Below are 16455 nucleotides of genomic sequence, written 5' to 3'. Positions count from 1 at the left end.
TATTTATAAAACTTTGTGGCATTCCACAAAATAATTCTGAAAGAATTAGTATGGCCAAAAAAATACGTATGGTGTTTTTTTTTTTTTTTTTTTTTTTTTCTATTTTTAACCAAGGAGAAACTGTAGAGTGAGTGAGTGTGTGTGCGTGTGTGTGTGGATGGGTGTATTTAGCAGAAAAGTAGTACTGATGAACATCATGGCATTTATGTGATGTTCACTTGTTTCTTCCTTAGGGCCTCCAAGGATGTCCCCAAAGGCCCAGCGACATCCTCGAAATCACAGAGTTTCTGCTGGGAGGGGTTCCATATCCAGTGGCCTAGAATTTGTATCCCACAACCCACCCAGTGAAGCAGCTACTCCTCCAGTAGCAAGGACCAGTCCCTCGGGGGGAACGTGGTCATCAGTGGTCAGTGGGGGTAGGTAACACTTGGGCATAATGACGGTACTCATTTTGTCATTACACTAGATGTAAAGAGGGCTGAGCTACAACTCTGTTTGAGGAAGTGTAAGTATGTATATGTTAAAAATAGTAGAATCACCAGGAATTGGGAAACCCATATTTTTATTCTGGGCTCTACCACTTATTCATCATATATTAAAGCAAGTCAAACACTCATTCTGAAGTTGAGATATCTCAGTGAGTAAAGTGTTAATAATTCTTGCCTAGTCTACATTATGGGATTGTGATGAGATTCCTATAAGGTTCATAAATACAGATATGTTATAAAACCACAAAGTTTTGTAAAGTACCTCTCTAATATGAGGCAAACACAGTATGTAACACTATTTGGAGGGACCGTATTTCCTTATCTTTTTAGCAGCTTTGTTTATCAGTACATTCTATAAACATTTATTTTTGGCTTACATTGTAGTGTGTTTCTATAACATCTGTATATGGCACTAATTCCCAACTATATTTCCATAATAAGGAATATCAAATACAAATGAAGGGTCCAAGTTTTATCTGTGATTAGCATAAGGAATATGCTGACAGCAGCTATAAAAGTATAAAAATTAGGCTGGGTGTGGTGGCTCACGCCTGTAATCCCAGCACTTTGGGAGGCCGAGGTGGGTGGATCACGAGGTCAGGAGATCGAGACCATCCTGGCTAACACGGTGAAACCGTGTCCCTACTAAAAGTACAAAAAAAACTAGCCAGGCATGGTGGCGGGTGCCTGTAGTCCCAGCTACTTACTGAGGCAGGAGAATGGCGTGAACTCGGGAAGCAGAGCTTGCAGTTAGCTGAGATCACGCCATTGCACTCCAGCCTGGGCAACAGAGCAAGACTCTGTCTCAAAAAAAAAAAAAAAAAAAGTATAAAAATTAGACGTTGACACGATTTTACAATAAGGCTGACTGCTTTTGCTACTTTGCCAATCAGTCCTTAGTGCTTTGTTCCCATAACTGTGGTGAGCAAGAGCTTACAAAGAATACTTAAAAAAAAACCAAACAAAACAAACAAAAAAAAACTTAGTCTATTTTAATCAGTCCATAGAACCTTTAAAAGAAACAAGATTGGCCAGTTGCCGTGGCTCATGCCTGTAATCTCAGCACTTTGGGAGGCCGAGGTGGGTGAATCACTTGAGGTCAGGAGTTCAAGACCGGCCTGACCAACATGGTGAAACCCCATCTCTACTAAAAATACAAAATTAGCTGAGTGTGGTGGCTATTTGAGAGGCTGAGGCAGGAGAATCGTTTGAACCCAGGAGGTGAAGGTTGCAGTGAGCCAAGATCGCACCATTGCACTCCAGTCTGGGTGACAAGAGCGAAACTCTATCTCAAAAAAAAGAAAAAAGAAACAAGATCTTCAAGCTTAAGGAAACAAAAACAAAACCCAGCTGTGTTAAATCTGTTTTTAGTTGCATTACATTTCTGCTCAGCTTCATGTGATGCACATTCATGTAATTGTACCATAAATTCCTTTGTACTTTTTATTTTCTTCCTTGGTCTTCAATTATCTTAAGACTACCAAGAAAACAAAAATTTTAAAAATCTTCAGCCGGTCAGGCGCAGTGGCTCACGCCTGTAATCCCAGCACTTTGGGAGGCTGAGGCGGGCGGATCACGAGGTCAGGAGTTCAACACCAGCCTGGCTAACAGGGTGAAACGCTGTCTCTACTAAAAATACAAAAATTAGCTGGGTATTGTGGCACGTTTTTGTAATCCCAGCTGCTCGGGAGGCTGAGGCAGGAGAATTGCTTGAACCGGGACCCGGGAGATGTAGGTTGCAGTGAGCAGAGACCGTGCCACTGCACTCCAGCCTGGGCTACAGAGCGAGACTCCATTCAAAAAAAAAAAATCTGCTTCAGCTATTCTGTTAATCTTTTGACATTACTTAGATGGTCTGGAAATAAATTTTGAGAATAACATGATTAGAAGTGAGAGAGTATAAGCATAGTTTTGGAGATACACTCAGAATAGCATTATAGATTTGCTGTTTTTACTAATTGGAAAAATGGCAGTTGCTGAATAATAGTTTTCTTCCATGACCCTTGTGACTTAAAAAAAAAAAAAACAAACACTGAAATGAAATAATCGAACCATTTTCTCTAAACCTTTGAATCTGAGCTCTGCAGATAGGTTTATAATGGTATATGAAACCTATTAGATACATACTTGGAAGTCATATGGGATACAAACCCTGCTTTTTTTTTTTTTTTTTTTTTAATAAAGGAAAGACGTTTAATTGACACAGTTTTGCATGGCTGGGGAGGCCTCAGGAAACGTACAATCATGGCAGAAGGGGAAGTAGGCACATCTTACATGGTTGCAGGAGGGGGGGAGAGAGAGAGAGAGAGAGTGTTTGAAGGAGGAACTGTCAAACTCATGAAACCATCAGATCTTGTGAGAACTGACTATCACAAGAATAGCATGGGGGAAACCGCACCCGTGATCAAATCACCTCCCACCAGGTTCCTCCCTCTAAGATTGGGCATTTTGAGGATTACAATTCAAGATGAGATTTGGGTGGAGACACAGAACCAAACCATGTCGGTGTAACTAATCACAATTTTAATAGTGTGTATGTCAATCTGATAAATACAGGCTATAAAACTGTACAACATGTTACTATAATGAATATTGTAGGCAACTGTAACATGATAAATTATTTGTCTACCAATGCTAAATGACGAGTTCATGGGTGCAGGAAATCAACATGGCACATGGATACATATGTAACAAACCTGCACATTGTGCACATGTACCCTAAAACCTAAAGTATAATAAAAAAAAAAAAAAGGAAAAATACATTTAAATTAGAGAAAAACATATAGAATAAGTATATGGAGAAATAAAACATATTTGTATAACTGTACAATGTGTTTGTTTTAAGCTAAGTGTTGTTACCAGAGTGAAAAAGTTAAAAAAGAATTTAAAAGTTTATAAAGTAAAAATGTTACAGTAAGTTGAGGTTAACTTATTATTAAAAAAATCTTTTAAATTTACTGTAGTATAAGTATACAGTGTTTATAAGTCTACAGTAGCGCACAATAATGTCCTAGGCCTTCACATTCACTCACCACTCATTCACTGATTCACCCAGGGCAACTGCCAGTCCTATGAGTGCCGTTTATGGTAAGTGCCCTATACAGGTGTACTGTATTTTATGTTTTATGTAATATTTTCAGTGTACTTTTTCATTTTTAGATAGATGTAGGCAAACCCTGCTTTTATCTTCCCCTTTTGACTAACTTGGGTCTCAAGTTTCCTTAATTACTGCACAGTGGACCTTGATGTTGCTATAAAGAATGTATAAGGCTGGGCATGGTGGCTCATGCCTGTAATCCCAGCACTTTGGGAGGCCAAGGTAGGCAGATCACCTGAGGTCAGGAGTTTGAGACCAGCCTGGCCAGCATGGTGAAACCCCGTCTCTACTAAAAATACAAAAAAATTAGCTGGGTGTGGTGGCAGGTGCCTTTAATTCCAGCTACTCCAGAAGCTGAGGCAGGAGAATCACTTCATACATTTAGTTAGGAGAGAAAATCATACTTATGTGTTAGTAATTGCTGCTGTTCTTCATATACTTGTGGTTTTGATTGCCAGCAAATTCCTAACATTTTGGAAAAGAAAACAGTAATGGGATAAAGGGTAAGGGCTGGAGAGGACTGTTTTACCTAGATCTTCAGAGAAGCCTGAAGCCTCTTTTAGGAAGTAACATTTGAACTGAGAATGTAATAAATAAATTTTCCCTTTCTTCTAGTTCCAAGATTATCCCCTAAAACTCATAGACCCAGGTCTCCCAGACAGAACAGTATTGGAAATACCCCCAGTGGGCCAGTTCTTGCTTCTCCCCAAGCTGGTATTATTCCAACTGAAGCTGTTGCCATGCCTATTCCAGCCGCATCTCCTACGCCTGCTAGTCCTGCATCGAACAGAGCTGTTACCCCTTCTAGTGAGGGTACGTAACAAAGGGCTTCTGGATCCATAATCTCAGCTGTGAAATTGAATGCTAGAGGGTAACATTATATGAAAAATTCTAGGTTATTTTTATTCATAGACAAGTATTTTTAGTGCACATTTAAAAGTTTATGTAAATTTTGATGTTGTTTAATACTACTAATTTAATATAATGTCTGTGTTACAAAGGTTAATATTCCTGGGTGACAGATACCTACGTAAATAAAATTATTGGTGTTTCATATGACATCTGCAAAGGAAAAAAGCCTCTATTTAAATGAGAGCATTATTTTCCAAAAACATAGGAAATCAAAATTATTGTTCAGTGTTTTCTTGTTTTGCTTTTCTAACTTCTCTGAATTTTTTTAAAAAAATTGTTTTCTAGCTAAAGATTCCAGGCTTCAAGATCAGAGGCAGAACTCTCCTGCAGGGAATAAAGAAAATATTAAGCCCAATGAAACATCACCTAGCTTCTCAAAAGCTGAAAACAAAGGTTAGAGTTTAAAGAGTCATTAGGACTTAACTGTAGGATAGGAAGAAGTATGTCTACTTTCATGCCCATACAGAATATTTTTGTTCAACATTTCTTCTTACTATTGTGATAGATAAATGTATTGCTTGACAAATTCCAAAATCCAAATTTAATATTTGAAATTATTTTTTGATCTTATATCTTATTCTAATTTCTATCATCTCATACTAAAAAGAATGTGATGTTAAAGTTTAAAAATAAACCTGTGTCTAACAGTTCTTAATTTTACAGGTATATCACCAATTGTTTCTGAACATAGAAAACAGATTGATGATTTAAAGAAATTTAAGAATGATTTTAGGGTAAGTATTGTACTAACTGATGAACTTGAGTTTTAAAAAATAAACATTACTGAAGATTTATCTGTTTATAAAAATGTGTTATGTATACAGTCAGAAACATCAAACCATATATGTAGAAAGCAGAACATTTTTAAAGTGGTCTTTGCCCATCCTTTAAGTGGGATAACTAAAATCATGAGATTTGGTAACAACAATATGTAGGTATCAAATGAGAGTATAGCCCTGACATTTGAAACCACCATAGCACAGCTTACTCATTTGATGGTCATTTGATTACTTTGTTCAATGAAGCTAGATATTAGTAGAGCAAGGCCAAGTCATTAATAATCTAGTGCGGCAAATGGAAGATGTACTGGACTCTGGTGTTCTGAGGTAGTTGGAGATTTATACTTTGTACACAAATATATTGTGGTCAGAATCTTTCTGTAACATTATTTCTCTATCTTAGCACAGACTTTGCTTAACATCTCTCCTTGATTGTCATTTCATTCTTTTGCACGTTATTTACTATAGATATCAAGGTAGATTTTGAGACCAACCAAGAAATCTTCTTGAAACTTAGCTTCTTAGAAAGGAAAATCTAAATACCAGCCTTTTAAAAAAAGTAGCTGAATTAAAGGATGAGTGAATCAAAGGCAAAGGTAGCCTTTCCTCAGCCTGTGTTTTAGCTTTCTAAGTGTTAACAATAGCTTCATTCTTGACTTATTGGTAACATTCAAAATACTACTTATTATTTCATACTTCAGCACATGTATCTATTCAGTTTTAATGCTATTAACAGTTGTTAAGTTTTAATTTGTTGACGGGCACGGTGGCTCACGCCTGTAATCCTAGCACTTTGCGAGGCCGAGGTGGGCAGATCACCTAAGGTCAGGAGTTCGAGACCAGCCTGGTCAACATGGTGAAACCCTGTCTTGACCAAAAATAGAAAAATTAGCTAGGCATGGTGGCACGTGCCTGTAATCTCAGCTACTCGGGAGGCTGAGGCAGGAGAATCGCTTGAACCCAGGAGACAGAGGTTGCAGTGAGCCGAGATCACGCCACTCTACTCCATCCTGGGCGACAGAGCAAGACTGCATTTCAAAAAAAAAAAGTTTTTCAATTTGTTAAACCATACTTAACACGTACAAATGATACAAAGAATATTGAATATGATCATGTGCCCACTACCCAGCTTAGTAAATAAAGCATTCTAACACAGTTAAACTCCTCTTATGTATTTGCCCCTCCTCAGCTGCTTCCCCCTCTTCCCTTCCAAAAGGAAGGGTTTCTTTTCTGTGCAGTTCTTTATATTTATACTGCATATGAATATATCTGTGAGCAATAGATGATATTTTGCATAATCTTAAATTTGCTATAAATGATGTCTTGCTGTAGGTATTCTTCCCCATTTGAATTTTTTCCTCAGCATTAGCATTATTTTTTTTAACATCATTCAGTCTCCTCTTATACTACACTTGGATTGAATTTAATATCTCATGAAGAAAAAACATTTTTACTTTGTTTTTTTGTTTGTTTGTTTTTTTTTTTTTTTTTTTTTTTTTTGAGGCGGAGTCTCGCTCTGCCGCCCAGGATGGAGTGCAGTGGCGCGATCTCGGCTCACTGCAAGCTCCGCCTCCCGGGTTCACGCCATTCTCCTGCCTCAGCCTCTCCGAGTAGCTGGGACTACAGGCGCCCGCCACCACGCCCGGCTGATTTTTTTTATATTTTTAGTAGAGACGGGGTTTCACCGTGGTCTGGATCTCCTGACCTCGTGATCCGCCCGCCTCTGCCTCCCAAAGTGCTGGGATTACAAGCGTGAGCCACCGCACCCAGCCGACATTTTTACTTTGAAGCATGTGAATTAGCAAGTTTTTGTAACAGCTTTATTGAGATATAATTTACATATATAAATCAACTGTTTAAAGTGTATACATCAGTGGTTTTTAATGAGATATAATTTACGTATATAAATCAGCCTTTTAAAGTGTATAAATCAGTGATTTTTAAAATATTCACAGTGTTGTACAACCATCTCCTCAGTTGATTTTAAAACATACTCTTCACCCCCAAAAGAAACCCCATGCCCAGTTTAGCAGTTGTTCCACATTTGCCTCCAGCCCTTCTCTTTCCCCTACTCCCAACGCTAAGCAACCATTAATCTACTTTCTGTCTCTATGGATGGGCTTATTTGGGGCAAATTCCATTTCATACAAATGGAATAATAAAATATGTGGCTTTTATGACTGGCTTCTTTCACTTAGGGTAGTGTTATAAAGGTTCATCCATGTTGGAGCATGTTTCAGTACTTCATTTCTTTTTTGTGACTGACTATTAATATTCCTTGATGTGGATAATACCACATTTTGTTTATCCATTCATCAGTTTGTAGCTATTTGTGGTGTTCTCACTATTTGACTATTCTGAATAACACTGCCACAAACATGAGTGTGCAGTTTTTTTCTCGTCCTATGTTTTCATTTCTTTCGTGTACCTACCTAGGAGTTGAATTGCTGGGTCATATGGCAACTGTGTTTAACCTTTTGAGGAACTACCAAACTATTTGCCAAGATATCTACACTATTTTACATTCCCACCAGCAGGGTATGAGGGTTTCTGTTTCTCCACATCCTTGCTAACACTTATTGTCTTGTCTTTTTTGATTATAGTCATCCTTGTGGGTGTAAAGTGTTAACCTCATTGTGGCTTTAATGTGCAGTTCTTTCATGGCTAGTGATGTTGAACATCTGTTGTGTTTATTGGCCATTTATATATCTTCTTTGGATTGATGTCTGTTCAAATCTTTACCCATTTTAAAAATTGAGTTGTCTTTTTATTATTGGGCTGTGGGAGTTCTTTATATATTGTGTGTACAAGTCCCTGTTAGATACATGGTTTGCAAATGTTTTCTCCTGTTCTGTTGGTTGTCTTTTTACTTTTTCATCCCTTGAAGCACAAAAATTTTTAATTTTGATAAAGTCCAATTTATCTGATTTGTTGTTACTTTAGCTTTTGGTGTCATATCTAAGAAAATACTGTTTTGTCAATCATTAAGGTTTATTACTCTTCTGGGTTTTTTTTTTTTTTTTTTTTTTTTTGAGACGGAGTCTTGCTTTGCTGCCCAGGGTGGAGTGCAGTGGCGCGATCTCGGCTCACTGTAAGCTCCGCTCCCTGGGTTCACGCCATTCTCCTGCCTCAGCCTCTCCGGGTAGCTGGGACTACACGCGCCCGCCACCACGCCCGGCTAATTTTTTGTATTTTTTTAGTAGAGACGGAGTTTCACCGTGGTCTCGATCTCCTGACCTCGTGATTCGCCCGCTTCAGCCTCCCAAAGTGCTGGGATTACAAGCGTGAGCCACCGCCCCCGGCCATCTTCTGGGTTTTTTTAAGAATTACATTTAGAGGTGTGATCTATTTGGAGCAACTTTTTTTTTCTTTTGACACAGAGTCTCGCTCTTTTGCTTAGGCTGGAGGGCAGTGGTGCAGTCTTGGCTCACAGCAGCCTCAGCCTCCTGGGCTCAAGCGAGTAGCTGGTACTACAGGTGTGCACCACCACACCTCGCTCTTAATAACTTTTGTATTTTTTTGTAGAGACAGAATTTCGCCATGTTGCCCAGGCTGGTCTCAAACACTTGGACTCAAGTGACCCGCCCACCTCAGCCTCCCAAAGTGAAAAATTGCTTTCACTTTCCACTGCGGACTCGCCCTGAATTCTTTCTTGTGCAAGATCCAAGAGTCCTCTCTTGGGGTCTGGATTGGGACCCCTTTCCTGTAACAATATTATGAGAATAACATTTGATTTTTTTTAAGTGAAACAAATTGTTATTAAAAAATTTTTTAAAAAAGATCATAGGAGAATGACTTCGTGCTCAGCCCATTTTGAGCAGTTACTTAATATAGTATAAGGTGGGGTTCAAATTCATTCTTTATATTAATTTTTTATTTCTAATTGACACATAACGATACACTTATAACCATTTTTACTCTGTAAGTTCAGATTCATTCTTCTGTATGTAGATATTAGTTGTCCCAGCACCATCTGTTAAAAAGACTATTTTTGGCCAGGCACGGTGGCTCTCAATGCCTGTAATCCCAGCACTTTGGGAGTCCCAAGCAGGCAGATCACATGAGGTCAGGAGTTCGAAACCAGTCTGACCAACATGGTGAAACCGCATCTCTACTAAAAATACAAAAATTACCTGGGTGTGGTGGCGCACACCTGTAGTCCCACTACTCTAGTGGCTGAGGCAGGAGATTCGCTTGAACCCAGGAGGTAGAGGTTGCAGTGAGCTGAGATCATGCACTCCAGCCTGGGCGACAGAGTGAGACTGCATCTCAAAAAAAAGACTATTCTTTCCTCCATTGAATTATCTTCACATGCTTGTTGGAAGTCTGTTGACTACAAATGTGAAAGTTTATTACTGGACTCTGAATTGTCCTCCACTGAATCTCTATGTCTTATCCTTATAGCAGTACCATACTGTCTTGATTAGAGTTACTGTATTTTAAAAGGCTATACTTTTTCAGTTAGCAGAAACCATTTTAGCTATCATCACAACTTTCTGTAAACCTTCATTAATGCTTGATTTAAATTCCAAGAAGGAGCAACATAAAAAGTCTATCTCTTTAGGAATTTTAGTCTTACTACTTTTAGGTGCCTGAATAACCAAATGTATTATTTAGCCTCTTACTAATAACTCCTTGATCCATAGGGGCATACCAGGAAGAAAAGAAATGGTTTTTAAAAAATGAGAGTGGGCCGGGCACAGTGGCTGATACCTATAATCCCAACATTTTGGGAGGCCGAGGCGGGTGGATCACTTGAGGTCAGGAGTTTGAGACCAGCCTGGATAACATGGCGAAACACTATCTCTATTAAAAATAAAAAAATTAGCCGGGCATGGTGGCACATGTCTGTAATCCCAACTACTCAGGAGACTGAGGCAGGAGAATCACTTGAATCCGGGAGGTGGAGGTTGCAGTGATCCAAGATTGCATCAGTGGGCAACAGAGCGAGAATCTGTCTCAAAGAAAAAAGAGTGGAAAAAAAAAATATGTATCCCAGAACTTAAATTTTAATTAAAAAAAAATAAAAGAGTGAACTTTCTAATTGTTCTCTTCAGATAATATAATGTTATTCTCTTATGTTTTATTGCGTATTTTCTGTGTACCAGACGCTGTTTTTCATGCTTGTATGTTAAATCTTGTCCAATGTCTCTGTCAAGCAAGTTCTGTTTGTATCTGCACTATGTATATTAGGCAGCTTGGGCAAAGAGAAGTTAAGTAATTTGCCCAAACTCACATGGCTAGTAAATAACAGGCCTGGCCATCTGGTGTTTAAGCTTCTAGCAGTGCTTTGAATAGTAACTAATGCATAGTGCATGCCGCATTGTCAGTCAGTGATTCATTAGAGCTAACTTCATGACATGCTCATAGCCCCAAACTGCATTTGTTCACAAATATCTGTAGTCCTTCATTTAGGCAGAAATAGGAATACCTTGTGTGTTGTTCCTTCCCTTTTGAGCCATATGCAGAGTGCTGATAGCTTTATTTGTGTAAGAATTGCTAGTAATTTGATCTGTTTGGGGTTAATAGTGTGGGTTTTAGAGGTAAATGGACCTAAGTTTGAATGTTGGCCTCTATACATCATGTGCGTAACATTGTGGCATGCTATCTACTTCCCCCAAGCCAAAATGGGTTAGTTTTAGAACCTGCTTCATAGTGTTTCTGTGAGAGCTCAATGAGATATTGCCTATAAAGTGTTTAGCATAGTGCCTAGCACATGGTATGTATTCAATACATGTTCATTCTTACTAGCAAAATATAGATGACCCAGTATTGTACACCATTGTACATTCTCTGAGTCACATGAGAATTTCAGTTTTCTGCTGGGCATGATGGCTCACTCGTGTAATCCCAGCACTTTGGGAGGCTGAGGTGGATGGATCAGCTGAGGTCAGGAGTTCGAACCCAGCCTGGCCGACATGATGAAACCCCATCTCTACTAAAAATACAAAAAATTAGCCAGGCATGGTGGCAGGCGCCTGTAATCCCAGCTACTCGCAAGGCTGAGGCAGGAGAAATGCTTGAACCTGAGAGGCGGAGGTTGCCATGGGTTAAGATCGTGCCACTGCACTCCAGCCTGGGCAATAAGAGCGAAACTCTGTCTCCAAAAAAAAGAACTTCAGTTTTTCATTAGATTTAGTATAGCGCACAGAGGAAATACAGCAGAGTGCTATATTCCATGTATGGCAATGTAGCATTATAACAATATATTCCAATATAGCAGAGTGCTATATTCAGATACCAAGTAGTGGACTTACTATTTGTAAGATGGCAATAATAGTATCTACATCAAATAGGGCCGTTGTGAAGACTAAATGAATAAGTCTATAAATAGTTAAGAACAGTGTCTGGACAGGTGCAGTGGCTCATGCCTGAATCTTAGCACTTTGGGAGGCTGAGACAGGTGGATAGCTTGAGCTCAGGCATTAAAAACCAACCTGGGTAACATGGTAAAACCCTGTTTCTACAAAAAAGTACACACATTAGCCAGGTGTGGTGGCACATGCCAATAGTACCAGCTACTCGGGAGGCTGAGGTGGGAGAATCACTTGAGCCTGGGAGATGGACGTTGCAGTGAGGTGAGCTTGCACCACTGCACTCCAGTCTGGGCAATGGAGTCAGACCCTGTCTGGAAAAAAAAAAAATCCAACTCATAGTAAGAACTGCAGATGTGTTTGACATTGTAAGAAAAAGCAACACCAAAAGTCTAATTTTTGCCTTCACTCAAGGACCCTTATGATAATTAAACTCCGAAGTCCTCGGCAATATATATAGTTGGTCTGTTATGTGGATAGCCTCTACTAAAGATTTTTGTGAGCAAATGAAAGTTTAAGCAGTAAGTTCTTACATCGTGACTTAAATTGCCAGTGTGCCCACATAAATATCCTGTCAACATTTGCCCTCAGCCACTTGACTCTTTAGCTATATTGGTAATGCAGTAAAGCTTGAGATGTGCCAGAGTTGCATAATGCTGTTTGCCATGACACCAAGAGCCTTTGTAATGAAACCATTGAAATTGGTTTGCCTGTACTGAGGCCGAAGAGGTATCTTGGCTCTCTAATTTTAAGGCAACCTTTTTGGCTGTGTAGGTTTCTCTTTAGCTTGTTTCTCACCACCTGGGGCTGTGGCTTAGGTCCTTTGTCCTAACCTGTGGCTTAGGTTCTGTTTTTGTTGCTTGTACTTGCTCCCCCTTTTCTTCAGCCATTCCTGTTTTCTTTCTTTTGTAGAGGATGCCATCTTAAATCATCTTCAGCCAGTGGTAGCATTTATTTTTTCTGGTCTGCAAACTTAAAAACCTCATCACTTGTTTCACTAATATCTTTGTCTTCTGTTCTTTTTGATGGTCCTTGGTTTTGCAGTGTACTTTAAAGGTTTTTATTTTTTTATGGGTACATAGTAGAAGTATTATTCATGGAGTCTGTGAGATATTTTGATAAAGGCATATAATGTGTTAATAATCACATTAGGGTAAATGGGGTATCCATCACCATCATCATTCATCATTTCTTTGTGTAATGAACATTGCAGTTGTACTCCCTCAGTTATTCTAAAAAGTACAACAAATTAATGCTGACTGTAGTCACCCTGCTTTGTTTTCAAATACTAGATCTTATTCATTCTTTATTTAACTTTTTAAATTTTAAAATTATTTTATTTATTTATTTATTTTTAGACGGAGTCTCACTCCGTCGCCAGGCTAGAGTGCAGTGGCGCAGTCTCAGCTCACTGCAACCTCCGCCTCCAGGGTTCAAGTGATTCTCCTGCCTCAGCCTCCTGAGTAGCTGGGACTATAGGCACGTGTCACCACGCCCAGCTAATTTTTGTATTTTTAGTAGAGACATGGTTTCACTATGTTGGCTGGGATGGTCTTGATCTCTTGACCTTGTGATCCGGCTGCCACAGCCTCCCAAAGTGCTGGGGTTGCAGGCATGAGCCACTGCGCCCGGCCTTTAAAATTATTTTAAATCATTTTAATATCTTTTTCATTTCTACCTCCAGTCCTGCAGAGTTCTTGCTCATTCTTTCTAAATTTTCTTTGTACCCACTAATCACCTCATTTCCCTCCTTCTCCCCATTACCGTTCCCAACTTCTAGTAATCCCAGCACTTTGGGAGGCTGAGGTGGATGGATCAGCTGAGGTCATTCTACTATCTCCATGTGTTCAATTGTTTTAATTTTTAGTGCCCACAAATGAGTAAGAATATGCAAAGTTTATCTTTCTGTCCCTGGCTTATTTTACTTAACATAATGTTCTCCAGTGCCATCTACATTGTTGCAAATGACAGGATCTCATTCTTTTTTATGGCTGAATGGTAATCTGTTGTGTATATATACCACATTTTCTTTCTCCATTTGTCTGTCAGTGGACACGTAGGTTGATTCCAAATCTTGGCTGTTGTGTATATAGTGCTGTAGTAAACATGGTAGTGCAGATATTCCTTCAATAAACTGATTTCCTTTCTGAGTATATACCTAGCAGTGCAATTGCTGGATCATATGGTAGCTTTATTTTTAGTTTTTTGAGGAATTTCCATACTGTTCTCCATAGTGGTTGTACCAATTTACATGTCCACCAACAGTGTGTGGAGGTTCCCCTTCATCCACATCCTGACCAGCATTTATTATTGCCTGTCTTTTGGATAAAAGCCATTTTAACTGGGGTGAGACGATATCTTGTTGTAGTTTTAATTTCCATTTTTCTGGTGATCAGTAGTATTGAATACCTTTCATATACCCGTTTGCCATTCATAAATAATGATCAGGTCTTGCTATTTGGCCGGCTGGTCTCGAACTCCTGGGCTCAAGCAGTCCTCCCACCTTGGCCTCCCAAAATGCTGAAATTATAGGTGTGAGCCACTGCACCTGGCCTTGTATGTCTTCCTTTTTTTTTTTGTTTTGTTTTGTTTTTGAGACAGAGTCTCACTTTGTTGCCCTTTGTTGCCCAGGCTGGAGCGCAATGGTGTGATCTTGGCTCACTGTGCCCTCCACCTCCCGGGTTCAAGCAATTCTCCTGTCTCCTGCCACCATGCCTGCCTCATTTTTGTATTTTTAGTAGAGATGGGATTTCTCCTTGTTGGCCAGGCTGGTCTCAAACTCCTAACCTCAGGTGATTTACCTGCCTCAGCCTCCCAAAGTGCTGGGATTACAGGCGTGAGCCGCTGCGCCCAGCTTGTATGGCTTCTTTTGAGAAATGTCTATTCGGATCTTTTGCCCATTTTTAATTGAGTTATTAAAATTTTCCCTATCGAGTTGCCTGAGCGCCTTTTATATTCTGGTTATTGATCCCTTGTCAGATGAATAGTTTGCAAATATTTTCTCCCTTTCTGTGGGCTGTCTCTTGACTTTGTTGATGGTTTCCTTTGCTGTGCAGAAGCTTTTTAACTTGATGTGATCCCATTTGTCCGTCTTTGCTTTGGTTGCCTGTACTTTTGGGTATTATTCAAGAAATCTTTGCCCAGAGCAATGTCCCTGGGAGTTTAATGTTGTCTTTTAGTAGTTTCATAGTTTGAGGTCTTAGATTTAAATCTTTAATCCATTTTGATTTGATTTTTTTTTAATATGGTGGGACACAGGGGTCTGGTTTCATTCTTCTGCATGTGGATATCCAGTTTTCCGAGCACCATTTATTGAAGAGACTGTCCTTTCCCCAGTGTATGTTCATGGCGTCTTTGTGGAAAACGAGTTCACTTAGACGTATGGATTCATTTCTGAGTTCTCTGTTCTGTTCCATTGATCTATGTATCTTTTTTTATGCCAGTACCATGCCATTTTGGTTACAATAATTTGAAGTCAGATAATGATTCCTCCTGTTTTGTTCATTTTGCTCAGTATGGCTTTTGCTCTTTTGGGCCTTTTGTGGTTCCCTACAAATTTTAGAATTATTTTTTTCTACTTCTGTGAGGAATGTCTTTGGTATTTTGATAGGGATTGCACTGAATCTCTAGATTGCTTTGAGTATTATGAACATTTTAGCAATATTCTTCTAATCCATAAACATGTAATCTTTCATGTTTTTTCTCTATCATCAATTTCAGTGTTTTAAAGTTGTCATTATAGAAATCTTTTACTCATTTGGTTAAGTTTATTCCTAAGTATTTTATTATATTTGTAGCTATTGTAAATGGGATTGCTTTTAAAAATTTTTTCAGATTGTTTGCTGTTAAATATAAAAATGCTCCTGATTTTTGTATGTTGATTTTTTGTATCCTGCAATTTTACTGAATTTGTTTGTCAGTTCTAATAGGTTTTTATTTTCGGAGTCTAGGTTTTTCCAAATGTAATATCATATTATCTGCAAACAAGGATAATTTGACTTCTTCCATTCCAATGTGGATGCTTTTTATTTCTTTCTCTTGTCTGATTGCTCCAGTTAGGACTTCCCAGTATTATGTTGAATAACAATGGTGAAAGTGGGCATCCTTGTCTTGTTCCAGATCTTAGAGGAAAGCCTTTCAGTTTTTCCCTGTTCAGTATGGTACTAGTTATGGGTCTGTCATATATGGCTTTTATTTTGTTGAGGTATATTCCTTCTATACCCAGTTCTTTGGGTTTTTTGTTTCTGTTTTTTTGTTTGTTTTTGTTTTTTGAGACGGAGTCTCCCTCTGTCACCCAGGCTGGAGTGCAGTGGCGCAATGTTGGCTCACTGCAAGCTCCGCCTCCTAGGTTCATGCCGTTCTCCTGCCTCAGCCTCCCGAGTAGCTGGGACTACAGGTGTCCGCCAACACACCTGGCTAATTTTTTGTATTTTTAGTAGAGATGGGGTTTCACCATGTTAGCCAGGATGGTCTCGATCTCCTGACTCGTGATCTGCCCGTCTCAGCCTCCCAAAGTGCTCGGATTACAGGCGTGAGCCACCACACCCGGCCAAGGGTTTTAATCATAAGGGGATGTTGCATTTTATGTGATGTAAATGATATATTTATATCATGTGATATATATTTATATTTATATCATACATGATATAAATAATAAATATATATATATATTTGGGTCTTTGTCTTTTATTCTGTTAAGATGTACCAAGTTTATTGATTTGCATATGTTGAACCATCCTTGCATCCCTGGGATGAATCCCACTTAGTCATGATGAATGATCTTTTTAATGTGTTACTGAATTCGGTTTGCTAGTATTATATTGAGGATTTTTGCATAATGTTCTTCAGAGACACTGGCTTCTAGT

General features: G+C 39.0%; 1 protein-coding gene across 16 annotated transcripts in view; it reads left to right on the top strand.

The window, feature by feature from the left end:
• The window catches only part of ATXN2 (ataxin 2), a 149917-nt gene that overhangs the window by 88077 nt on the left and 45385 nt on the right, over positions 1 to 16455 (top strand). For all 16 annotated transcript variants that reach the window (XM_030821405.1, XM_030821399.1, XM_030821398.1 and 13 more), the window contains 4 exons: positions 234 to 416; positions 4201 to 4398; positions 4783 to 4890; positions 5161 to 5231. In XM_030821405.1, coding sequence (XP_030677265.1) covers positions 234 to 416; positions 4201 to 4398; positions 4783 to 4890; positions 5161 to 5231 — 560 coding nt within the window. The remainder of the gene's footprint in view (positions 1 to 233; positions 417 to 4200; positions 4399 to 4782; positions 4891 to 5160; positions 5232 to 16455) is intronic.

Source organism: Nomascus leucogenys, chromosome 10 (assembly GCF_006542625.1).
Source record: "Nomascus leucogenys isolate Asia chromosome 10, Asia_NLE_v1, whole genome shotgun sequence".
Lineage (NCBI taxonomy): Eukaryota > Metazoa > Chordata > Mammalia > Primates > Hylobatidae > Nomascus > Nomascus leucogenys.
The sequence above is the reverse complement of the archived record's forward strand: the minus strand, read 5'-3'. Positions and strand labels throughout refer to the sequence as shown.